This window comes from Oryzias latipes, chromosome 2, assembly GCF_002234675.1.
Source record: "Oryzias latipes chromosome 2, ASM223467v1".
NCBI classification, from domain to species: Eukaryota; Metazoa; Chordata; class Actinopteri; order Beloniformes; family Adrianichthyidae; genus Oryzias; species Oryzias latipes.
The window spans coordinates 11,975,862-12,001,617 of NC_019860.2; the positions used below are offsets into that span (position 1 = coordinate 11,975,862).

The 25,756-nt window shown below is 41.0% G+C and overlaps 1 protein-coding gene across 1 annotated transcript; it reads left to right on the forward strand.

Moving 5' to 3' along the window:
* The first annotated feature begins 241 nt into the window (after positions 1–241).
* LOC101173125 (zinc finger and SCAN domain-containing protein 2-like) lies at positions 242–24,450 on the forward strand. The gene is made up of 2 exons (XM_023964589.1): positions 242–690; positions 22,143–24,450. Exons 1-2 carry the CDS (start codon positions 534–536, stop codon positions 23,321–23,323), a joined length of 1,338 nt encoding a protein of 445 aa, XP_023820357.1. The 5' UTR covers positions 242–533; the 3' UTR covers positions 23,324–24,450.
* The last annotated feature ends 1,306 nt before the right edge of the window (positions 24,451–25,756 follow it).

Here is a 25,756-nt window from a genome sequence, read left to right on the forward strand (position 1 = left end):
GGTGACCGAATAAGCCTTGTTGAAGAAGAAAAAGAAAAAGCGGTTTGGCGGATTGCTTTTTCTTTTTAATTTTGAGTCAGAAAATGCAGTTTTATTTTGAAAATGAAAAAGCATTTCTTATATTGATTTTTATTTTCAATTATGCTCCAGAAAAACTTCCATGAAAATGAAATGAATAGGTTGTTGACTAACAGTCGGATCCACACTCCATACCAGTAGATGGCGGTAATGTACCGCAACCGCCTTGATTGAACACAAGAAGAACATTCGCCGCAAGAGGTGCTAGCAGCGTTAGCTTGTGTTCAGATGACGGTGGTCTTTAGTTCGGACGTTTGAGGTTTCGGGAAGAAAGGACAGTATGTGGTTCGTGTCCTAACTCTCAGCATTTATCAAATTATCGTTTTGTGTATATATGTGTTGTAAACACAACGTGGCTGTGATTGTGAGGCTAGAAGATGATCGGAGCTGCAGTGAAGGACAGCGGTGTTTGTTTGTTGTGTGAGTTGAGCTGAATCGGAGTAGCTGCAGTAACGATGTCTTCAGAACCTCAGAGAGAGTATGTCAGCGAACAACTTTCTGCAGCTGAAGTAATCTTTCGACACTCTGAAGGAACAATTGTCCCGCACGAGCAGGAGCTCTGTCGCCAGCGCAGACTGCTGGATGTCATCTGGAAACCACAGCACGCTATAGGTATGTTGACTTCAACAAATGAGATAAAGCCTTCATCTGCCAGAATAAAACTGCGGTTAAGTAAGCCGCTGTTCGTGCAGCCGTGGTTTAAGGGAAAAAGTTCCACGGTCAGTGGCGGTTCTATACAAATTTACTTCCCGGGCGAGTAACCCCCCTGCACACATTCAAATTTCATGATATCCATTTGTGTTCCCTATCTTTCTTTTACTTTACACAAAAATGCAGGAATTGTATTGACTTGTATTACAGGTGTGTCAAACTCAGTCGCACAGCTTGGGTCTAAATTCAAAAAAGACATCAGGTTGCGGGCCAGATAAAATAAACATTTACTGAACACTAGATCTGCACAATATACCGCAAATTTATCGTTATCGCGACATCAAGCTGTGCAATATGCATACCACAAGAGACGGCAAAAATCGCAATAAATGGTTACCTTATATGTGCTAAAACAAACTCATGGCAGCTTGAAATATTGAACAAATGAAATAAATCCCTTTATGCATTTAACCAATCAGAAGGACCCGTTTACGTTTTTGATCAATCAGATGAGCCCTTTTAGGGGGGGGGGGGGGGGTGTGATCACCGCGGTGATGAACCACCAGGGGGTGATGAACCACCGCGGTGATCAAAAATCTGACACTGTCACAGCACTAATTCTGCCACAATTATACCAAATATAAACATGCTGCAGAACAAATAAACTAAGCCTGTAATCATTCATAATAAGAAATAACATATAACTGTTTTCTTTCATATTTTTTCCATTGTGTTATAGCTGGAATCCTGGAATCATTTTTTAGTAATAAGTTTATCTCTGCTTGGTGGGAGATGTCCTTTGTTTGTGTCTTTGTAAAATGTTTCAGAGAGATTTAACCTTTTTTTAACCTGTTTTTGTGAATATCATTTTTAGGTCCTATAAAACATTAAAAACGAAATCATACAACTCATCAGTTGGAGTACTCCAAAAATATTTGGTGTTTTCCTAACTTTGTGCACACCAACAGTAGAAATCCTCAAAAACCTCAATACATTCATAAACAAAAGATCTATTGTTTATGTATGATCTCATAAAGCACTGGGGAGTATTCCAGAAAGCAGGTTATGCTAGCTCCCACGGTAATTTTGAGGCTAAAGAAGTTGATAACCTCAGATTTCAGTTCCAGAAATGGAGGTATGTTTCAGGGTATGTCACGTTGCTATGGCAACTCATGCTCTGAACATAACCTTGTCTGGAGCAGGTTTAGTTGAAGGTTAGTTTGTTTTCAGAGAGGTGAAGCAGCATGGTGTGTCCATTTGAAAATGCTTTTAGTGGATGAAGAAGCTCAGATAATACTTTTTCCACCATGAGAGGGTGATAAGACCACATCTGGATGTTGGAAAGATAAACTTTTTTACATAGTTGATCTAACTTTATTATTTGCTTCAGTTAAGATAAATAATTTTTTTGTTAAGTCAGTTTAAAAATAACATGTAGTTTTCAGACAGTTATTTTACTTTCATTCAAATTAATTCAATTAAGTAGGTGTAACTTTGGTGCTGCTGTTAGATCGGCACTTCAAGGGATTGTGGGATCCCATTCCCTTTGCCTGTCTGGACGGATTTGGGTTTAAGTGTGGGTTTTTGACCAAATGTGTTTAGTTTAGCTGTTTTACCGTGTTTTGTTGAGTTATATTGTCCTATAAAGCTTATGTCTCTGCACCATAAGTGAGAGGAAGGGAGAGGATGATGAGTTTTTATAGCATACAATTCCTAAATGAATTGTATGCACTTTGCGTATAGTGTTTCGTTTTTTTATTTTTACAATTGATACTGCTTATCGATCCGGTATTTTAACGATACTCTTATCAATACTTTTTGAGGACGAAAAATAAAATAAAATAAATCAATAACAAATCAAGAACAAAGTATTTTATTTCCTTATTATGCAACAGCATTGTTTTTTTAGCAAAACATTGTACTTGTATACATGATAATGTTCCAATACAAACCTGGAATGCACGTGGATGTGCTAGACCAGGGGTCAGGAACCTGAAACTCTCAAAGAGCCATTTGGATCAGCTTCCCACTGAGATGAAAGCACAGGGAGCCGCAACACTAGATATGTTTTTGCCGATATATAGCAATAGTTCATTGTATTCAAAATGCTGTCAGGATATATATTTAATTATTTATTGGAATAATTTGTATTTTTTATGAGCGTGATGTTACCTTTGATCTTTTGTCCATTTTCCACAACCTTGAATAAAATTTTCTGTCTGTCAGACACCCATAGTTAAGATAAGTGAGATAATGAAAAGAAATTCACTTTGATGCAGACTGCTTTCTATTAATTTATTTTCTTTAAATCCAGTAAACCCAATAAATTGCATTAATTTTGTGGATGACAACAATTTTTTTATTAGGAAGCAGCTGTTAGTTTGATGCGGGTCTGGAATCATAAGCGGTGTGTCTAAGCCAGTGTGTTTCAACCAGTGTGCCGTGGGAAATTGCCCTCATTAATTGATCTAAAAACATTTTCCATCTCCAGGATATCAGCTCTGTGTTCATCCAAACAAACCCTGATAAAACACTGAGTCCTTTGGAATATTAAATATCATAAAATAATTTTTTTTGTTTATTTGATTCTATTAAAGACATTTTGATAAGAATGACGGTACTGCGATTTAGCCGCAGCTTCAGCTGTTTTAGGAAAAGTCCCGCCCCTTTAACTGTCTCCACCAATCATTCTTGAAGGCTTAATCACATGTCATCAGTCTGACCAACTTCCTTGTTTCGATTTAGCTCATAAGTCTCTCAGTTCCAACAAAAACACCAGCTAAAGCTCGTCTTTAGCGGTGTAGCTTTCTACAGAATCCGGTGTCAGACCGTGGAACAAGTGAACAAAATAATAAAGCTCAGAGACGCTTGTCTGTCTGCGGTCGGCGGATTTTCGGCACTACATCTCCCATGATGCATTGGGTTAAAGTGACTGTCTTAGCGCACAATGAGCCTCTCTTCTTAACGTCTTGAAACAACAATGAACACACATCAAGTTTTTGAATCTTTCAACTTAACTTTTAATACATCTTTTAGAAAAAACAACTGCAGCTTCCAGCTTTTTCTGCAACAATTATCACAAAAATGCATGTGAGATTGCAGAGGGACTGTAGATCAATACAGACAGAGATTTTCCTTTTTTATTTATTTTTTTATTTATTTATTTTTTGGATGCTGGTGTGCCGTGGGATTTTTGTCAAAGTTAAAGTGTGCCGTGGCTCTAAAAAGGTTGAAAAACACTGGTCTAAGCCCAGCCACCGCCTAGGATTGTAGGGGCGCCCTGACGCAATTTAATTCATTGTACGCGGAAATTGGGGGTCTTAGTCAGTGAATTATAACTCATTGGTCTTACTCTAGGGGGATAAAAGGATTTTTTTTTCTTTTTGGGCGCTCATGTGTCCCCTACGAGATCGCCACTGACTGTCTTTCCAGAAAAACTTTCCATCCTATCACAGACTCTGGTCGGCGTTCACAGTTGCAGACGTGCCCTCTCCCCGTGCTCACGCTGCTCTCTTCCCCTGTCTGCTCTGTTGGTGTTAAAGGCCCACAACAAACTGAGAACTCGATAGTTATTTTACAAAAACACAGAGAGCCGCAGCATTTTGGACCATTTAGCTCTTCCCACCATTGTATATCTTTGGTAGTGTTCCTGTGTGCGCTGCTTTGTGTTGTCCTGTGTGTGCGCGCTGCGGGCTTTCTGAACAACAGCCCCACCCCTGTGCACACAAATAAGTCAGACAGACCTCTCCTCTTCAGCGAGAATAGCGAAATTGATATAATCATTATTTGTTGGAGCTCCGAAGTCGCTGTGTGTGCTGACGGTCCAAAATCTGCAGGGACTCACACTTTTACCGGAAGACCTGGTTCTCCTGAGTAAGGTAGCTCGTTCACCTAGAGCTGTGGGACGGCTCACTGTCCAAAGTCTCCAACACATAGCACACACATAACAAAGCATCCTCCCTTCCCCTCAAACACAAAGTCCGCCTGCTCTGCTCAGAGACACGGTCGCTCGGTAAACCGGTCCACTTGACTAATCAGGTGCAGGAGCGGACTACTTCTTTTCTATTTTGTTTATTTTTTATTTTTTTGTTAAAATCACTTCCCTCAGTTTATACTGGATCATCGTGGATGAGTCATTAGTTGGGAAATAAAATAAATGAAGTAATAAAGTGAAATAACGAATAATAATTGTATAATAACGAAAAATTAAAAAGAGCCCCCCCCCCCCATCCCAATGGTTTACTGCAAACATCGTCAACTGCCAATTTAAAGGACATCGGCCAACCCTAAAGTGCTTGTAAACGTCTGTTATAATTGGAAAAAGCTTGTTTGGGCCCATGTACACAGTTGAATTCTGATCGTTGATCAAGATATATTGCACATGTAACCGCGGCTCATGTTAGAGGTTTTGGAGATGAACTCCAAGAGGCTACGTCCACAGGAGAGACGGTGAAATATTTGTAAAGGATGCTGAGTCTAGAGCAGTGTTTTTCATCCTTTTTCGAGCGAAGGTACACTTTTTTTGCTTGACAAAAATCCTGCAGAAACTGTTGTCTGTATTAATGTACGGTCCCTCCACAATTTTGCATGCATTTTTTTGTAATAAATGACACACAAAAAATTTGAAGTTAGAGCTGTTTTTACAAAAGTTGTGATAGTCATCAATAGTAGAGTAGTTAAAAATTTGCACAGGTCATTGTTTTTCCCTCCAATTTATTAAAATGCAATTTCATGTAAACCTCACAAAAACCAAATAAAATTACAATTTGTTTTCAAATATATTTTTTATGTTTGTGCAAGAGCAATTTTTGAACAAGTATATAATCAGAGCGTGCTTGATAAATTTTAGACAAAAAGACAAACATTATATTCATGTTTATAAGTTTAATTGTAACCACATACAAAAATGTGAACACACTGAAGTTTTACTAGTTTTTTTTTGTCTAAATCAAAAATGTAACTTAAACAAAAACGTTTTATTTCTTTTTTGGGTGATTACATTGTTTCATTTTATTTTAAATCTCTGTTGGCCACTTCACCCTAATCCTGTGTCTTTTACTTTATTACTTCTAATTAAACTGAGCTTCAAGTCAAAAGTGAATATAGTCTGAAATAGAATTTATCCTTTAATCCAGACTTTATTAGAAACCATTTCTTTTTTTGTAAAGATGACTTGGACCAAACCCTGGAATCTCTGGCTGTAGTTTATTTGTTCTCTAACACAAACCTTGGAGAACTAAACTGTTTTCATGCTTTCATCAAGAAGCTTTGCAAACTGTTAGAACAGACATGAGTCGGTGTGACATTGACCAATTGCATTATGGGAGTTGTAATGAAATGCAATGGAACTGATGCTGGACTGGACTGACTAACGTGTCTGAGCTTTATTATATTATTCACTTCTTACATGGTCTGACACTGGATCCTGCTGGGAGCTAATAGCATGGATGATCTGTGATCTGTACAGATCACCAGCCACAGTTCAGCACAGACGTCTCATTCATCCACACAGCACCCTGGTACACCTCTAAACTACGCACCATGAAATCCCGCAAACGACAGCTGCACAGACTGCGGCGAATGGGGATACTTATAAATTAGGGATTTTATTTCATTAAGAGATATTTTTGGCCCGCAGCAGCAGTCACTGACTGCAAGGACCATATTGTTTTCGCAGTTGGAACGACGACTTCGCCGCCTTTCAGCAAGAATGTGACCCCCGCCGCATGCTCGAAAAGTCACCTAAACGTACACACACCTGGGATAAATTGCGAATGAATTTTCCACAAAGTCAACGTCACCCCCCCAAAGATGACGACATCACGGCCAGCGATCCCGTAAAAAAAATGAATGGGCCAAAAATCGCGTATGGGGGCGAACAAAATGTACTTCAAAATACAGTTGCGAAACCCAAACACACGTGTTGGGGATATCCCAAAGAAGTTTTGAAATCATTATGGGACGGCCACACGACCTACGGCCTGGCGGCCATTTTGTTGCGAACTCTGAGAATTGGCGATTTTTGTGTTTTCCCACGATATGGGAAAACGACACTTTTTTTTTTTTTTTTTTTTTTTCTAAAACTTGTCCTGTCCAACAGCTGGGCAGTCAGATGAGAGCTGAGGGCCTCTTGGGTTGGACATATTTTACTTTAACAAGAGGGGTTATTAATCTTCAGACAAACCAAAGGTATGTCTGAATAAACCCCTTTTGTAATTGAGGCCAAACTTTATTAATTTCAAACATGTCTGAAAATCTTTGGTGTTGGACCGGACGGAAAAGGAAAGAGGGGAAGAAGAGAGAGGGACGTTAGAGAGAGGGGGGGTAGGGGGTGATAATAGGAGGGGAAGGGGGATAAGACCATGAAGCAGCATAAAGCAACAAGTTTACTGGTTGTTAATCATTATGGTAAGGTTTAAATGTAAAAAAAATAAAAAATAAAAGGGCGGAGCCTGTCCACACACACACACACTCAAATGTTATAAACACACCTGTTAGTTGCAAAAATGTCCACCTGTCGACATGTACACAAAAGTGATAGTGTTCACACGCATACTTATGCCTTAAAACCAACTAGTGTGAAATATTTCAGTCATTCAGTCTGTTGAGCTAACACCTGTGCTCAGGTGAGTGTTTATGTTCTAAAATGGATGGTGGAACGTGAAAAGAAGGAGGGAGAGTGCCCAGCCATCCCCACCCCAAGACCCCCACCGCACCAGCAGCGGCAGCCGGAATCCCCCCAACGCCACACGGGAACCGGCAGGGAACAACCGCCGCCCGGGTGACCAAGCCCGCCACCCAGGCCAGGGCCAGCAGGGCCGCCGCAAGGCCCCCAGAGCCAGAGAGCAGGGAGGCGCGGAGGGAAAGAGGGCGCCGCCCCAGCCCAACCAGGAGAGCAGCCCCCCCGCCGCGCCAGGAGAACCCAACGCAGGGCCACACCGGAGAAGGACGCCCACAGCCCCAGACGAGCACCCCACCACCACCCAGGAGTTCCGGGCATCCCCCCGCCAACCCCAGGTACGAGCCAGGACCCCCCAAGGGAGACCCACTCCGCACTCCAGGCAGCCATCCGCCCGGCCCACGGTTGGTCCAGGGAGGAGCGAGGCAGGGGCCCGCCGCCCCCGCCCAGGAGGGGGGAACCCCGGGGAAAAAAGAGGGCCCACAAGGGGTGTTGTAAATATGGCCCGACCAGGCTCGGCCACAGTTGGAAATTTGGCGGGGCCCAGCACTCAGGAGCAAGGACCAGAACCCACCCCCCAGGGACACGAACACCCCCGGCTCAGATGTAATGTGAACCCCCCCACCGCGCGGAGAGAGCACCGCCGGGCCCAGGAAGCCGGCAGCCCGGGGACACAGCCGCCGTTGCAAAGGGGCCCGTACCCCCCACCAGGGAAGAGGCAGGGGACAGATGGTCCTAGGTCCCACCTTCCTTGCAAAATGTGTGTGCGTGTATGTGTGTTTGAGAGAGTGTGTGTGTGCATGTGTGTGTGTTTATGTTGGGATGTATATATTGAGGGGGGAGGGGTGTGTGTACTAAGGGGGGTGCGGTTAAAATTGGCGGGTAGGGCACTAAGGGGACATCTCCTGATTACTCACAGTGACGTCCCCTCACCCTCCCCACCAAGGGGCCCTAAATGTCTAAGGTGCGGTTAAAATTGGCGGGTAGGGTGCTAGGAGGACATCCGCTGCTTGCTGGCAGTGACACTTTTGTTTGAGCGATTCACGCAATTGCACACACTTGCTGCCAGCTCCAGTCTACAAACAGCACAGAAGTATCGTTGACCTTTGACCTTGGGAAAAGGCCGCCATCCTGCATTTTTTTTAAAAAAAAAGCCCCTATAGCGCCACATACAAATGAAAACTCGTCCTAGGGATTTTTTGCCATTGTCTCGTAACTTCTTAGGCATCCATAGCAAGGTGATGCGGACAAAATGTTGGAATTAGAAGTTGTAGATTTTGAACGGCGTGCGCGTGGCGGATTCACAACTGTTGTCATCTTAGCTAGCTCGCACATTTTTTATCGGAATGTCGTAAAGAGGAAATATGCGATTCCCTGGCACACGCTGAACAAAACGATGTCACGCACGACAAGATCGATAAAGGAATGTGGGCGTGGTAAGCAAAAAACCGTCGCAAAAAAATTTGCCGACTCGGCAAAAAAAAATCTGGATTTTTTTTTTTAAGAATTCGCCTAACGAAACCCAGAAAACTTTGTCCGGTATATCCAAACAAAGTTTTGAAATCATTACGTGAAGGTGACACGACCTATGGTTTTGCAGCCATTTTGTGCCAAAATCTGCCATTTTGAAATTTTCGCGTTTTTACACAATATGAAAAAAGGAACTTTTTTTCGAGCGATTTTCATGAAATTTGACTCGCCTGTCCCTAGCCTAAGTCTACCATCACCCCGGGGTTTCGTCGACTTTTGACCTCGGGAAAAGGCCGCCATCTTGAATTTTCCATAAAAATTACCTTTACCACCGGATTCAGACGTAAACTTGTCGTTGGAATTTTCAGCGATCGTCTCGAAACCTTTGGGCATCAATGGCAAGCTAATGTGGAAAAAATGTTGGAATTAAAGTTGTAGATTTTGAACGGCGTCCGCGTGGCGAGCTCGCAAAGTGGCGCACTGTTATAACTCCTATGTTTTTCAATGTACTACTGTGAAATTTGAATGCATGCATTTATGCCTGAAACTGAATACATTGACAAACACTGGAAATGGACATATAAGGAATGTGGGCGTGGTTAGCATAAAACCACTGTTGCTAAGGACAACAAATAGTTTATTTTTTTTACGATCTGTATGAAACTCACGTCGATCTGTTCGTCCTACCGAGGTGACTGAAACATAAAATGGTTGCTATGGAGATGCAATCAACAGAAAAGCCGCCATTTGAAAATAGTGGGTTTTTTACTAACTAATGACATATAGCTCTCACCAATGGAGAAATGTGTTTTTCTGTGTCAGTTGATGATGCTGATTGCCAAGCTAGCACTTTTAGCCACATTAGCATAGCTAGCATAGTTAGCATAGCTAGCATTTTAGGTAATGTGTTTTTCTGAGTCAGTTGATGATGCTGATCGCAATGCTAGCCCTTTTAGCCACATTAGCATAGCTAGCATAATTAGAAAATACAGTTTTGACTAGCCTTTATCAAAAGTGGGCGGTGGTGCGTAGAGTTGGGCGTGGAAGGCGGTTTGCGTCTGCGGGCCATACAACGCCGCTTGCGGCTTTAATTGAGTTTAGGCTAGTGTTCGATGATCGAGGGTTCGTCTCAAGGAGGGAGGTGAAGAGCTTAAACAACACACAAAGTCAAAGGCTATGATGCAAGAAGTGAATATTTATATATTTAACCCCAAAAGAAGACATTCACAATATATACACATTTACAAATATTACAAGATTAATAGTTCGTAATTTTCCAACAACAGGTCGCTGTATTTTAAAGATGTAGTCCAGGTTTGATTGTCCAGGAAAAACTGATGCACTGTGCCTTTGATGAAGGCAATGTAGGATTGTTGAGTGGGGAAAGGACAGGGCTACTGCGCCTGTTACCGCACAGGTGTTATTTGGCAGTTCTAGTTGGTTCTTTTCGTTCCGGGAAGCTCGCCATCAAGGGAAAAGATAGAGATGGATGTATATGGAGATGGAGATGGAACCTGGCCTATATGGGACAGGACCAGTATAAACACATCATGTTCACATAAATAGTTTCATTAAATTATCCAGTTTCAATTATTATATAATTCAATTTCAATTATTAAATCATTCAGTACATGTACATTTTAAATAATTCAGAGTACTCATAATTAAAAATTTCAAATAATTCTTCTTTCTCTTTCGGCTTTTCCCATCAGGGGTCGCCACAGCGAATCATCCTTTTCCACCTCACCCTATCATGAACATCTTCTACCCTAACGTTAGCCAACTTCATGTCCTCTGTTAAGACATCCATGTATCTCCTCTTTGGCCGTCCTCTTGCCCTCCTGCCAGGCAGCTCCATCTCCAACATCCTTCTACCAATATATCCACTATCCCTCCTCTGAACATGTCCAAACCATCTCAGTCTGGCTTCTCTGACTTTGTCGCTAACACAGGCAACATGAGCCGTCCCTCTGATGTACTCGTTCCTTATCCTGTCTAACCTGGTCACTCCTAAGGAGAACCTCAACATCTTCATCTCCGCTACCTCCATCTCAGCCTCTTGACTCTGTCTCACTGCTACCGTCTCTAACCCATAGAGCAGAGCTGGTCTCACCACTGTCTTGTACACCTTTCCTTTGAGTCTTGCTGGCACTCTTCTGTCACACAACACTCCTGACACTTTCCTCCAACCGCTCCAACCTGCCTGCACTCGCCTCTTCACCTCTTTTCCACAATCCCCATCACACTGAACTGTTGACCCCAAGTACTTAAACTCCTGCACCTTCTTCACCTCAGTCCCCTGTAACCTAACGCTTCTACCTTGATCCCTCTCGTTCAGACACATGTATTCTGTCTTACTACGACTGACCTTCATGCCTCTTCTTTCCAGAGCAAACCTCCACCTCTCTAGCTGTTCCTCCACCTGCTCTCTACTCTCACTGCAAATTACAATGTCATCCGCAAACATCATTGTCCAGGGAGATTCCTGTCTTACCTCGTCTGTCAGCCTGTCCATCAACATAGCAAACAAAAAAGGACTCAAAGCTGATCCTTGGTGTAGTCCCACCTCCACCTTGAACTCCTCTGTCTGACCTACAGCACATCTCACCACCGTCATACTTCTCTCATACATGTCCTGAACTACTCTGACATACTTCTCTGCCACTCCAGACGACCTCATACAGTACCACAGCTCCTCCCTCGGCACCCTGTCATACGCCTTCTCTAAATCTACGAACACACAATGCAGCTCCTTCTGACCTTCTCTGTACTTTTCCATCAACATTCTCAAAGCAAAAATGGCATCAGTGGTGCTCTTACGGGGCATGAAACCATACTGCTGCTCACAAATCTCCACCTTCTTCCTAAGTCTGGCTTCCACTACTCTTTCCCACAGCTTCATTGTGTGGCTCATCAACTTTATTCCTCTATAGTTGCTGCAGTTCTGCGTGTCACCCTTGTTCTTAAAGATCGGGACCAGAACGCTTCTCCTCCATTCCTCAGGCATCTTCTCACTCTCTAAAATCCTATTGAACAACCTTGTTAGAAATTCCACTGCTGTCTCTCCTAGGCACTTCCATACCTCCGCAGGTACGTCATCAGGACCAACGGCCTTTCCGCTCTTCATCCTTTTCAGAGCCTTCCTAACCTCATCCTTTCCAATCTCTGCTACTTCCTGCTCCACAACAACCACATCTTCCTCCCTTCTTTCCCTATCATTTTCCTCGTTCATCAGCTCCTCAAAATACTCCTTCCATCTTTTCTGTACACTCTCTTGGGTTGTTAGCACCTTTCCATCTCTGTCCTTAATCACCCTTATCTGTTGCACGTCCTTCCCATCTCTGTCTTTCTGTCTGGCTAGCCTGAACAAGTCCTTCTCTCCTTCCTTTGTGTCTAACCTGTCATATAGCTCATCGTAAGCTTTCTGTTTGGCCTTTGCCACCTCTCTCTTCACTCTACGCTGCGCTTCCTTGTACTCCTGTCTACCTTCCTCAGTCCTTTCTACATCCCACTTCCTTTTAGCCAGCCTCTTCCTCTGGACGCATTCCTGTACTTCCTCATTCCACCACCAAGTCTCTTTACCGTCTTTCCTCTTTCCAAATGACACACCTAGCACCTTCCTACCTGTTTCCCTGATAATCTCTGCTGTAGTTTCCCAGTCATCTGGAAGCTCATCCTGACCACCCAGAACCTGTCTCAACTTCTGCCTAAATTCCTCACAAGTTTCTTCATTCTGTAGCTTCCACCACTTGGTCTTCTTTTCTGTTTTCCCTCTCTTCTTCTTCCTGACCTCCAGAGTCATCTTACACACCACCATGCGGTGCTGTCTGGCTACACTCTCTCCTACCACCACTTTGCAGTCATTAACCTCTCTCAAATGACCTCGTCTACATAGGATGTAGTCCACCTGAGTACTCCTACCTCCACTTCTGTATGTCACTCTATGTTCCTCTCTCTTCTGGAAGTAAGTGTTGACTACAGCCATTTCCATCCTCTTCGCAAAGTCCACCACCATCTGTCCCTCCAGATTCCTTTCCTTCACACCAAACCTGCCCATCACCTCCTCATCACCTCTGTTGCCCTCACCAACATGCCCATTAAAGTCTGCTCAAATAACAACTCTCTCTCCTCTGGGAAAACTCTCTATGACCTCATCCAACTCACTCCAGAATCTCTCCTTCACTTCTAATTCACAGCCAACCTGTGGCGCATACCCACTGACTACATTCACCATCACCCCTTCAATTTCTAACTTTAGGCTCATCATCCTGTCTGAGACTCTTTTCACCTCTAGAACACTGTTTACAAACTCCCCCTTCAGAATCACTCCTACCCCGTTTCTCTTCCTATCAACACCATGATAGAACAGTTTGTATCCTCCTCCAATACTACGTGCCTTGCTGCCCTTCCACCTTGTCTCCTGCACACACAGTACATCTACCTTCCTTCTCTCCATCATGTCTGCCAGCTCTCTGCCTTTCCCTGTCATTGTGCCAACGTTAAGAGTCCCTATTCTCAAACCTATGTTCCTGCCTTTTCCCTTCTCTCTCTGGCCACGGACCCTTCTGCCTCCCCTCTTTCTTCCACCAACAGTAGTCAAATTTCCACCGACACCCTGTAGGTTAACAGCATCGGTGGCGGTCGTTGTTAACCCGGGCCTCGACCGATCCGGTATGTCTAAATCTTTCTCGTGGATGATTCGCATGGTTATTTTGGCAATTTTTACGCCGGATGCCCTTACTGACGCAACCCTCTCTATTTATCCGGGCTTGGGACCGGCACAGAAGTTACTGGCTTGCAACCCCTGTGGCTAGATTAAAAAGTTTTCAAAATATTTCAAAAATTTCAAATAATTACCGCACCATAAATTTGAATGCAATTATCATGATATTTAAACATTTCAGTATAAAGTTCAGAATTTACAAAAATAAGCTTAGACACAAAGAAATTACAAAACAACATTGGTTAAGTTTGGAGGCTAGCGCTAGCATGCTAGCTCCGAAAAACGTAAACAAAGCCAGAACTTACCAGTTCCCTTTTAAAGTTGCACATAAATCCTTATTAAGCGATGTCTGGACATACAGACAGAGATGCTTAAAAGTTGAAACCATATCAGTCTCAGCAAAAGGTTAAAAGTATGGTTTGAGACAGCGAAAATAGCGTACTTTAGCAGGTGCTCCTTCTAGCTTTCTCACAAGTACCCATGACAGACTGAACCGCGGCATTTTTAAAGGGGCAGAGCCATGAAGTCTCATGGGAAATCTCGGGAGCACGCAAGTCTCGCGATAACTCGTACGTAGATTGGACAGACAGAGGGAGAGCAGGAGAAACAGAGGACGGCCGAAAATCACCAGGGTTACAACTGCATCGCAAAACTGGATCAACAGTATACCTCTAGATGTACATTGATTTCACTCACCAGTACAAGAATCACAACAATAGTTAACTCTTCACTCTCCTCTGCAGCTGTGCCCCAGACTCTTAAGCTGGCAGCTGTAACCCCCATCCTGAAAAAACCTGGACTTGACTCCCAACAATATTGCAAACTTCCACCCCATCTCCAACCTGCCATTTCTGTCTAAAATACTTGAATGAGTGGTTGCCTCCCAGGTCAAATTTCATCTAAACTCAAATAATCTGTTTGAACCCTTTCAATCTGGTTTTCAGCAATAGCACATCACTGAAATGGCTCTGCTCAAAGTCCCTGTTGACATACTTCTCTCCAACAACTCTGTACAGCTCTCTATCCTCATTCTCCTGGACCTCTCTGCAGCATTCAACACCATCAGTCACTCCATCCTGGCCTCAAGAATTGTATCAACAATAGGGCTGGGAATCACTGGGTACCTCACGATACGATGCGATTTGCAATACATTGCTCACGATAACGATACTATCACGATGTAGCAATAATGTGATAATCGATATATATCGTCTCTAACAACTCACGATATATCAAACTTTAAGAAAGAAGAACTTGAAAAACCTTTTTGGAAAATATTTCCCCTTTTATTTTTTCAGTTTTTAAACAATGATAATGAACAACTTGTCATATTTGGTGTAATGAATAACAGAATTTTTTGTAACATTGCTGAAATCAGTAATACTTTGACAAACGATCACAATTTTCATTTGGAAAGATCTGTAAATTCGGTTTAAACAATAGTGAACATGAACTGCACATACAAATTATACTGTGTGCAGTAGTAAGTCTTAGCTCATAGCATCACAAACATGGCTGTGAGCAGTATCCCAAGATGCATCACGCATACCCAAGATGCATTTCGACCAGCCAATCATTGTCTTGTTGTTAGACCTCAGTTACAGGGACACGGTAATTGGCCGAAATGCATCTTGGATATGCATCATGCATCTTGGGATATTGGTCACAGCCATGTTTGTAATGCTAGGAGCTTAAAGCTAAGTACGGTAGGCGAAGCAGCCAGCTTTGTCTTATATTTTTCTGATTTTCATCAAGACAATAATAGATCGATCATTCTTGCTTTTATTTTTCACCCCTATTGAATGCTCAAAAAGTATCGATAAGAGTATCCTTAAAATACCGGATCGATATGCAGTATCAATAAGAGTAGTAGTACCGTTATAACCTTAATGATACCCATCCCTATTTGGCACAGGAGGAGCTGCCATTTACTTTCAGTAAAGCATCATTCCATATGTCGTCCTCCAAAGCCAGTTCTTCCCCCAACTCATTCACCCAATCTGTCCTGAGTTTTACAAGATAAGGAAGTTATCTGATCATATATTCTTGAGATAAATCTTCTAAGATGTACTGAGGATTGCTTTTGTGCTTTTTAAAATAAATAAATCTGATCTCTAAACATCCTCAGTGTCTTCAATGCAATGTAATGAGACACACACAGACAGAAATGTGAAGGTATCTGTAAATCTATGACGTGAATAACAGGATAAATGACCAGCTAGTTAGCTTGTAGCCTACTAGCTTTCGAATGTAAAGTGACTGCTAAAGAGCTAAAGAGTATGTTAATAAAAGACAAGTCCTGAATGTTGTTATTCCTATATTCGACCCTAAACTACAATATCAGCTGGCTGTCTGTCTACCGGCCAGCCAGCTGCCCGAATGCCGGCATGACAAGCAAAAGAGCTCCGCGGCGGAGGTAGGAGCTAAGTCCGGTGAATCGTATGCCAAAGCAGCAAGCCTAGGTATCATAAATCTTATGATATTTTTCTTTATATTAATTGAGACAATAATAAGTTGATCATTCTTGTTTTCTTTTTCCTTTCTTGAACGAATGTGGGTGACAAAGACATGGAATTTACTGCTAAAAGGGGCTTTTGCGGCCGCACGGAGAGCATATCCATGTTTATGAATGACTTATGACGTGAATAATTATTGCGTTCGCACGAATTAATCATTTTGAGGGAACGAATTAGTGTTTCAAGGGAACTGAATATTATCTTGTGGGAACGATATTTTTTCGTGCGAACAAGATATTAATTTTTGGGAACAAGATATTAATCTGTGGGAACGAGATATATTTAAATTTTTTAATGTCAGGACACTGGCTTCGTACTCCCCAGCCGCAAGTACTTCAGTGAAGTCGGTTTGCCCCAGTTGTACAACAACACACGTGAGAAAGTCAGCAGAGAACTGGAGGATTTGTCCTTTTATTCAGCAACAACCGGCATGTGGTCCAGTCAGACTATGCAACCTTAAATGAGTTTAACGGTGCATTTCATTAACGATGCGTGGGATTTGCAGAGTATTTCCCTCCAAACTTCATACTTTTCCGAGGACCACACCGGTGAACTTATTGTCAAGGGATTGAGCGATGCTCTCCACTGCTGGAACCTGTCTGAGAACAGTCTATGCTGCATGACAACTGACAGCGGCACCAACATGATTGAAACCCTGAGAGTGAGCAGATGGCCAAACCTCCAGTGCTTTGGACACAGACTACACAGCGCTATTGGTAAGTCTAAAATATAAATAAATAAATAAATAAAATAAAATATTACATTTTGACAGCGCACATATTATTCTAATCTAAATCGCAGTCAAGATAGATGCCACTCGGCTTTTCACTACTGTCATTTAGCAGATGCTTTTTTACAAAGCAACTTGTATCTAGGACAGGGGTGGTCAATTATTTTAACTCATGGGCCACATTGGGTTCTTAAATTCAATAGAGGGGTCGGACCACGAGCAGATTTGTGGAGTGAGAATGATATAACATGGAATGTAGATGAAAACATTTGGATTGAAAATTATATTCTAAAAAAATATTCTAGAGTTTTTAGTTTAAAACTTTTGTTCCCATTTTAGATCTCTTTTTTATTGTGAAGCCCTTTGGTACCTTCAAGGAGTTGTAAAGTGCTGTGTGAATAAAGTTTAATTCCTTCACGTTACTTTAATAAAATAAATAACATTATTTATTAAATAAAATAACGACTGACTAACACTATGATTTTCAAAGATAAAAATTCAGGAAAAATATACTGATACATTAAAAAAAATAATGGATCCTCTCCTCATAATTCCGCAGAGACTTTGAGTTCATCACACATCTCACAGTTTGCCCAGCTGCACAGTCTGTTTCTCATTCAGTAATAATAAAAAGGACATTTCTATGTCTTCTGCTGCAGCTAATCATATTTCTGCGTTACATTGTCACCAGTACAGAGTTTCTCGTTTATTGCAGGAGTTGCGTTCCAAAATTAACCGTGATCGGTGAAATCCACAGAGTCTGATTACAGATGTTTATGGCAGTAAAACTCCTCACTGCCTAAATACACTTTTCTCAGACAAACATGAATATTTTCACCTTTTCTCTTGTTTAAATTCTTAAGCCTTTATAGAAATTAGTTCCAGGATCTTAGAATAAAAACAAAGATCAGATCATCGATCCCAGATTTCTGATCTGAAGAGCTCTGCGTTTCTGTACAGGAGACACGGAGGAGATTGATTGACAGGGTTTAATAAAAAGCAGCAAAATTGCCCTAAAAGAATGATCTAAACCGGGAAAGATGAACTACGACGTAGAAAGGAAAGACTGTCTTCTGTTTTATTTGACACAGATTTTAGAGGGTTTCAGGTTGGAGCACAGACTGCAGAAGGGGGGAATACAATGTCACGTCTTGATTGTGTGGCCAGATTAAAAAAAAAAATACATGGGTCTCTAATATTGTTCAGTGGGCCGGACCAAAAATGGAGGCGGGCCGTAGTTGACCCCTGATCTAGGAGAACAAAACAAGCAAGAAATCAAATAGGAGGGTCCAGCATGAATAAGTGCTGGTTAGTTTGCTATGAGTCCTGTCGGACACATGCTGCCATGCAGTGCTTGGAGTTTTTTTTTTCTTTCTTCTTTTTTTTCCTTTTTTTCAGTCAGCCAACCCAACATTTAGTCAAGCTGACTCTACTACAAGAACAGTGTCTAACCACTTGACTGGGGTTCATTCATCCACCGTTTAACAAGTTTAAGTGCTGGATGTGATGTATTAAAATGTTTTTTTTGTTTTTTTTTAACTAGGCCTAACCTAAAAAAAACAATTTGGCAAAAATATTTCAATATGGCATGTGCATTTAATATGTATTTGATTCATAAAGATAGTTGAATTGACATCATGTCTCTGCCAGGCAACCTGCTCCTTCCTTATCCCGCGCAGTGTTGCCAGGTAGTCACAGCTCTTTCATCCTTGTGCTGCACTAGAGCGCGCCGACTATCGTGTCAACGAACCTATGATGACCGTAGTTTGCGCTCTCTGTGTAAATACAGACTGAGGATTGCGGGGAAAAACAACTCTCAGCTGCAGAGGATATGAACAGGTGAACAGGTAGAGAGGAAAAGCAGGTAAAGAGGCGGGGGAGGGGCTTTGGCTTCAAACTCTGTCAGAGAGATGGAAACACGGGCGTCAGATTCAGACGCAGCTTTCACTGCAGGAGTTGAAGCAGAGACTTTCTCTGGGATGATTTTATGAACTCAAACATGGAAACATGATTACCATGCAGAACACCTCAAGCTAGAGGTGGTGGACAGGCTGATTTCCCTTTCCAAAAATGTTTAACAGTTATTGACAGCAACTAAAGCACATTTTTCATGTTCTGCACCTAAACCAAAATGTGATTTTTCTTTACTGTTCATACATTTCAGTGACACAAATGGCATGGTTTGTTTTTTTTGAAAGCAACGTTTGAACTTTATTCATTTCAGTTGGAGTTGATTTATTATTTATTTTGCACATTATGTACTTTGTCAAATTTTTAGTTTATATTAGTATTTTACCCCAGACAGATGAATTGCCTTCTTTTTGTTATTTACAATTCTATGCAAAGTGCAATTCATTTTTCTGTTTGTTTTGAAAATTTATATTCTGCTAAAAGTAAGATGCAGTGCATGTTCATGCCATGTATCCCTGTATGTTGTTGCATTGTCTGGGCTAGATACAATAAGTCAGTCTGCATTTTTCCTCAGATTTAAATGTATTATTAATCCTTTAGAAAATGGTGCTACTCTCAAGTTGAATGTTTGTCTCCTTTTAGTCTAGACTAAAAAGTGTGACTTAAAGCACAGCTTGCTGGGACTTTAATTCTAAGAGTGTGTTCATTTATTTATCATCCCAGAAATGGGGGTTACATTTGTCTTGCGTTTGATTAAATTAAAGCAAAATTTTCTTTAATTTGTCTGGCATTGGTACTTGCTCTCCTTAAGTAAGGGTGTGTGTGTGGAGGGGGGGATTGAATTAGCAAAATAAAATCAGAGATTTTATTTTTAGGCCATATCGCCCAGCCCTAATGTGCCATAAAAAAACGTTTAAAAATATATAAATTAAAAAACGTTGCAGTCATACACATCTTTGTGAGCGGATACTGTAGGACTATTAGAATGATGATCCTTTAGTTCTCCATGGAATCATGCACCAAAGTCACTTTATTTAACTTCAAAGTTGACAACTTTAACTGTGTCTTCACTATGTATTGACAAATAGTACAAATAAGCAATTTAAGTACACGTTTTTGTAAGGATGTGTTTTTTGTTTGTTTTGTCATTACATTTCTGTTTTAGTAGTATTTAGAAAAGATTAGGCGTTTTAATGTATAAACTAATAGGTCTTTCATCTAGTTTTATGCTCTGCTGTAAACACTGGAATACAGGCACACAAATCTTGTAGCACAGCTGGCTTAAACATGCTAAGTGTACAGTGGCTATTGACCCCAGTATTCTTAGCCAAGTAAAAGTGAAACGATCATTGCTTTTGTTGGAGTATTACGGTCCGCCATCTTGAAGCGGTGAATAGGCTCTGCAGCCGTTAGCTTCTATCATGCTTCGGTTTTGCTCCGCCTCTTTATTGCTCCTCATATGCTGTTTTAACGTATTTCTGAAATCAATCCTTTAGGTTATTCTTAAGGATGCCATTGTGTCTCTCTGGCTTCCTTTTTATTCTGTTTGAATGTGTTTAGTCTGAACTATCAAGTCTTTACTAAAAAAAACATTTTTAAGGAAATCAGAGAAAACTCCTCAAAGATTTCTCCTTAATCAAAAGTAATTTTATTTTTACTTTTTCAACTGGTGATGCTCCCAGGTTTATTCATTTAGTGGGTGACCCAAGTATTGTTTTTGTAATTTTTTGGTATTTATACTCTAAAGGCTGATGTTATTTACTCAAATTTATAAGCTCAAAAATGTATGTCTATCAATCATCACAGCTGTATGCTGTATGCAAGCATTGTATGCTTGCTTGTTATCGGTATATTAAGTAAGTTAAATAAACATGAACTAAAAAGAGATTCTTAGTAAAGAATTAGGTGCAGAGTTTTCTTCACTGTTCCTCCTCAATGACAATGCTGGATGCGGTGTTCTCGAGAACTGGCACATTTTAATGTCTTCACTCCATGTAACGCCGTGAAAACTACAGAACAGAGTTGTACAAAAACCTTTAGACTTGACATTTACAGTTTTACCAGAAAATATATAACAAGTTAACTACCTCGTGACTGCCTGTCACTTTGGAGGTCTTTGATGAATTACCAGTCTGTATAAAACTTTTCACAGCTGGTTGACTCCTTTTCCAAGCTGCCATGGATCTTGGTTCAAAGTCTATTATGATGTGAAAATAAACTCCTCAGCCCAATATCAAATCCTGTGAGTTCTCAGGAACTCTCGCGTTATTAGCGTTATACACAACTTCATATAACATTGCAATATAACTTAGTACTAAACAGCATAAAATCAAATAAAACACACATTAATAAGACAATCTTCAACCAAAGGTATTTCTTCCTTTAAACAAAAAATTAACTAATCTTGTAACCCTTTCAGTGACACTTACATTAGGGATGGGTATCGTTAAGGTTTTAACGGTACTAGTACTCTTATTGATACTGCTTATCGATCCGGTATTTTAACGATACTCTTATCGATTCTTTGAAAAATGAATAAATAACAAATTAAGAACAAAGTGTTTTATTTCCTCATTTTGCAACAACATTGGTTTTTAACAAAACATTTTACTTTATACATGAGAATGTTCCAATACAAACCTGGAATGCACGTAGATGTGCTAGGGGGATAAAAGGAGTTTTTTTTTCTTTTTTGGGCGCTCACGTGTCCCCTACGAGATCGCCACTGACTGTCTTTCCAGAAAAACTTTCCATCCCATGACAGACTCTGGTCGGCGTTCACAGCTTCAGAAGCGCCCCTCCCCGTGCTCACGCTGCTCTCTTCCTCTTGCCTGCTCTGATGGTGTTAAAGGCACCACGACAATCTAAGAACATGATAGTTCTTTTCCAAAAACACAGAGAGCCGCAGAATTTTGGACCGTTTAGCCCTTTTTGCCATCGTATAACTTTGGTAGTGTTCCTGTGTGCGTGCGCCGCGTGCTGTCTGAACAACAGCCCCACCCCCCCGTGCACATAAATAGCCAGACAGACCTCTCCTCTTCAGCGAGAATAGCGAAATTAATATCATCATTAATTAATTGACTGACTTGGTGAGTTAAATATGGCAGATGACGTTTATATCATGTGGGACACAAAAAATGCAGCTTCTCCAGTACCTATAGCAGAACCATTTAGGTCAGATCTTAACGATACTGTGGTCTTGAAGAATTTTGCACTGGGGGTCGTTTAATACCGAGGCTCGGTACCCATCCCTACTAGCTATGCAGCTATTCATAGAGATCGATATCCCAAATATTAGCATTTTCAACAACCAACATTTTACTTTCGTGCTGAGCTTATTTCCCATTGTCATCTCAGTGTCCTACTTTTTTTGTGTCCCTGCAGTTCTCCCCCAGCATTTTGTGACTGAAGAAGAAAATCTCTGCAACCATCAAAGGATCTCCAGAGTGGAACAAGATGAATGGGAGCCTCCACAGATTAAAGAGGAACAGGAGGAATGGGAACTTCCACAGATTAAAGAGGAACAGGAGGTACTAGAACCTTCACAGATTAAAGAGGAACAGGAAGAACCAGAACCTCCACAGATAAAAGATGAGCAAGAAGGATTCTGCATCAGTCAGGATGAAGAGAAGCTTGATCTGAAGCAGGAGACTGATAGCTTTATGGAGACTCCTACTTATGAGGAAAATGAGCACAGTGAAGCAGATCTAAACAATCAGCCGATCTTTAATGTAATTTATAGTTGGGATGAAGAAGGAAGCCAACACGAAGAATCAACATCAACTACAGATGAAGAGACAGATCCACAGAACAAAGATCAGAGAAAGAAAGGAAACAGTAATCGTTTCCGAAATGTGCCCAGCTCTTATCTGTCAGAACGTTCATGTGACACTGATGTTAGAAAAAAACCCAAGACGGTGACTTTAGTTAAGAAACACAAACAATTACCAAAAGAAGCGAGACATACCTATGTAAAGTCTGATAAAAGAATAAAAATTGCTAACAATGTTTCTGTTCACAAGAGAACTAAATCTGATGAAAGATTGCATGTATGTGAAGAATGTGGTAAAACATTTGATTACTTGTCCCATTTTAGACTTCACATGAGAAGCCACACAGGAGAAAAGCCCTTTTCTTGTCAAGAATGTGGTAAAGATTTTAGCAAAAAATCAAGTCTCAAAGAACACATGAGAACTCACACAAGAGAAAAGCCTTATACTTGTAAAGAATGTGATACAAGTTTTAGTCATATATCAAGTCTCAAAACACACATGAGAACCCACACAGGAGAGAAGCCTTTTTCTTGTAAAGAATGTGATACAAGTTTTAGTAAAATATCTAATCTCAAAACACACATGAGGACTCACACAGGCGAGAAGCCTTTTTCTTGTAAAGAATGTGATAAAAGTTTTAGTGAAAAATCTAATCTTAAAAGACACATGGTGACTCACACAGCTGAGAAGTCATTTTCTTGTCAAGAATGTGATAAACGTTTTAGTCAAATGTCTTATCTCAAATTACACATGAGGACTCACAGCAGAGAGAACCTTTTTCTGCATCATTGAGATATGATATTGGACCAGTGTTTAAAAACCCTGCATAGTAATTGGTTAACTTGGCGATTCTCATTCAGGGTGCTGATAGTCTTTTTAGCCACAGGGATAAGAATACTGGACTTTTAACAGGGTGGAACTGTGTGCTGGGACAAAGATTGGTTAAAAATCCTGGTTAAGTCTCCGGGTAGCTGGTCAGCACAGGTCTTTAAGACATGCCCTGGTATACCATCCAGTCCCACAGCTTTTCTCTGTTTCACCCTCCTCAGTGTACATTTTACCCCTTGCTACTCCAGCATCAGCATTAGCTCCTTCTCTAACAGTGCCTCTTGTACTGTCAGTGCATGGAGCTCAGGCCCCTAACAGCAAGCGCCTCCAGCATGGACCTTTACCTCGAGCACTGGTCCCCAGTCAGGGCAATAAAAGGCAGCATAAGGTATTTCTTTGCACCTAGAGAGCGACGAGGGTCAATTTTTTAAAAGACTGATATAAATGTTGACCTTTTTTCACTAAATCAATTTTTAGATGTACCTGTTAAAAGAATTGTTTAGATATGAACTATAACAGATGAATATCCAGCTCTTGGATCTCTTATATCACTTTAAAAGTATTGTTACTTTTTGTTACTTCAATTTTTAGTTTGTTTTTCTTAAATACATTTTGGTAGCAGTTCAAAAGCAATGTTCAATTTGTGTTGGTTGATTTTTATTAGAAGATTTTAGCATTACAATCTTTTGTTTGAATTTGTGAAGTTGACCATTGATTAGTCTATGCTGGGATTTATGAGTATGGTATCGATGTCTGTGTGTTGCTATGACAATTGAATTATTTTGTATACATCTTTAATTCTAACATTACTATGTGATCAGTTATCATTTAATAATTATTGTAAACTAAAGAATGGCGACTGCAGTTTGTAGTTTGCTAAGTCATTTGAACAAGTAATGTTTTGAAAGAACATAATTTTCCCAAAAATGTAGTGAGGAAGAGGTGGATAATGAAACACACTGGTGTTTCTGTCGTGTGCTCATGTGATTCATGTTTTATCATAGTTTTTATCTTTTGATCTGTTCTTCTTGGTTTTCAGTGGTTTGTTACAATTTTTACTGTCAAGAATAAAGTGGAAGTAAACATCAGAAGTGCGAAGTCTTTCTGTGTGTTTCTGCCATTTGTTGGTTCTCTGCAGGTTCCAAAACTGTTCGCAAGTCCAATTCACTCAGGACTAAACTATTAAACTCAGGACTGAGGTGAGATCCTCGCTTCAAACACTTCATCAAAGTGAGTAAGGAAGGAACAGAGATAGGGGGTCAGACTCATTTGTGAGGATTTCAAGCTTAAAGAAGCGAAGTTATTAATAGACAATGGTGTTTCAAAGGGGAAGAACTTAAGCACTACACACCAGCTTCTGCAACTCATGTACAATGGAGAAGGGAGCGTGCCCATAGAATGGGTAAGCCACATTATTGAGATAGTCCTGGTCCATTCTCTGGTACACAGAGGTGCAGAAGTCCACGAAACATGAGAAAAGACTTCTGAGCTTCTGCAAGAAACCATGTCTAAAAAAGATGAACCACTGACACAAATCATTCAAAGGAGTTTCAGGACAGATGAAGAGAAAGCGAATAAATGACTCATTAATATTTTTTGTTTGATCAACGAACTAGTGCATCAATGCTCACAGCAGCTCCCTTGTGAATAATGCACAGAGAAATATCAGCTGACAGAGTATGGTTCCTATAGTTCCTATGGTAGGAAACATGAGGACAAAGTTTAGAGCTGGACTCAATACTAGAGAGAGGAAAAGCAGAAAACTTTCCAACACTCAGAATGACAAGAAGAAGTCCAGTTCTCCATCAGTTCACCAAGGGAGGAGCATCATAACTGTAGACATGATGCTGACAGAGACAGTTTAGCAGATCTCAGTTTAGCAGGTCTTATGTGGCAACTTTGACACTCATCTTCCCTTCCACTGATTTCTCCAACACTGGTCTCCACCTCCCAGGAACACCGTCCAGAAAAAACATCTCTACAGACCATCTACTGCTGTTCACCTTTGCTCCACCAGAAGGAACATCAGACCTACAAGCCAATTCCCTCAAACCTGTTAAGAGAAGACGAGAAGCATTGAGATGAAAAAGTGTCTTCTCATCCTCTGCTGTCAGACAGTGATGCAGCACAGCAGCAGAAAGAGCAGCAGGAGCTTTAGTCCTGTTAAGAGAAGTAGCCTCCTGTCATCTTTGCCTGTTGAAGCTCCGCTGCTCTGATTGGCTGGCTGTTGTCTTGAACCCTGTCATCACTCTCCACAGAGCTTCAATGAGAAGCTGCAGCGTCACAGGAAACTCACGGACTAACTTGAGAACAAAATATTTGAATTGATTGGACTGACTCCAACCCTCTACTGACGTCAGAGTCTGCTTTGGAGTTTGGACTCTCCACCAGATCCTG

Bases quoted from the DNA above. Each gene is read 5' to 3' on its own strand.
- LOC101173125 (XM_023964589.1), top strand. From the start codon at position 534: ATGTCTTCAGAACCTCAGAGAGAGTATGTCAGCGAACAACTTTCTGCA. The intron at 691-22,142 runs GTATGTTGACTT...GTGTCCCTGCAG, and splicing joins GAAACCACAGCACGCTATAG to TTCTCCCCCAGCATTTTGTG.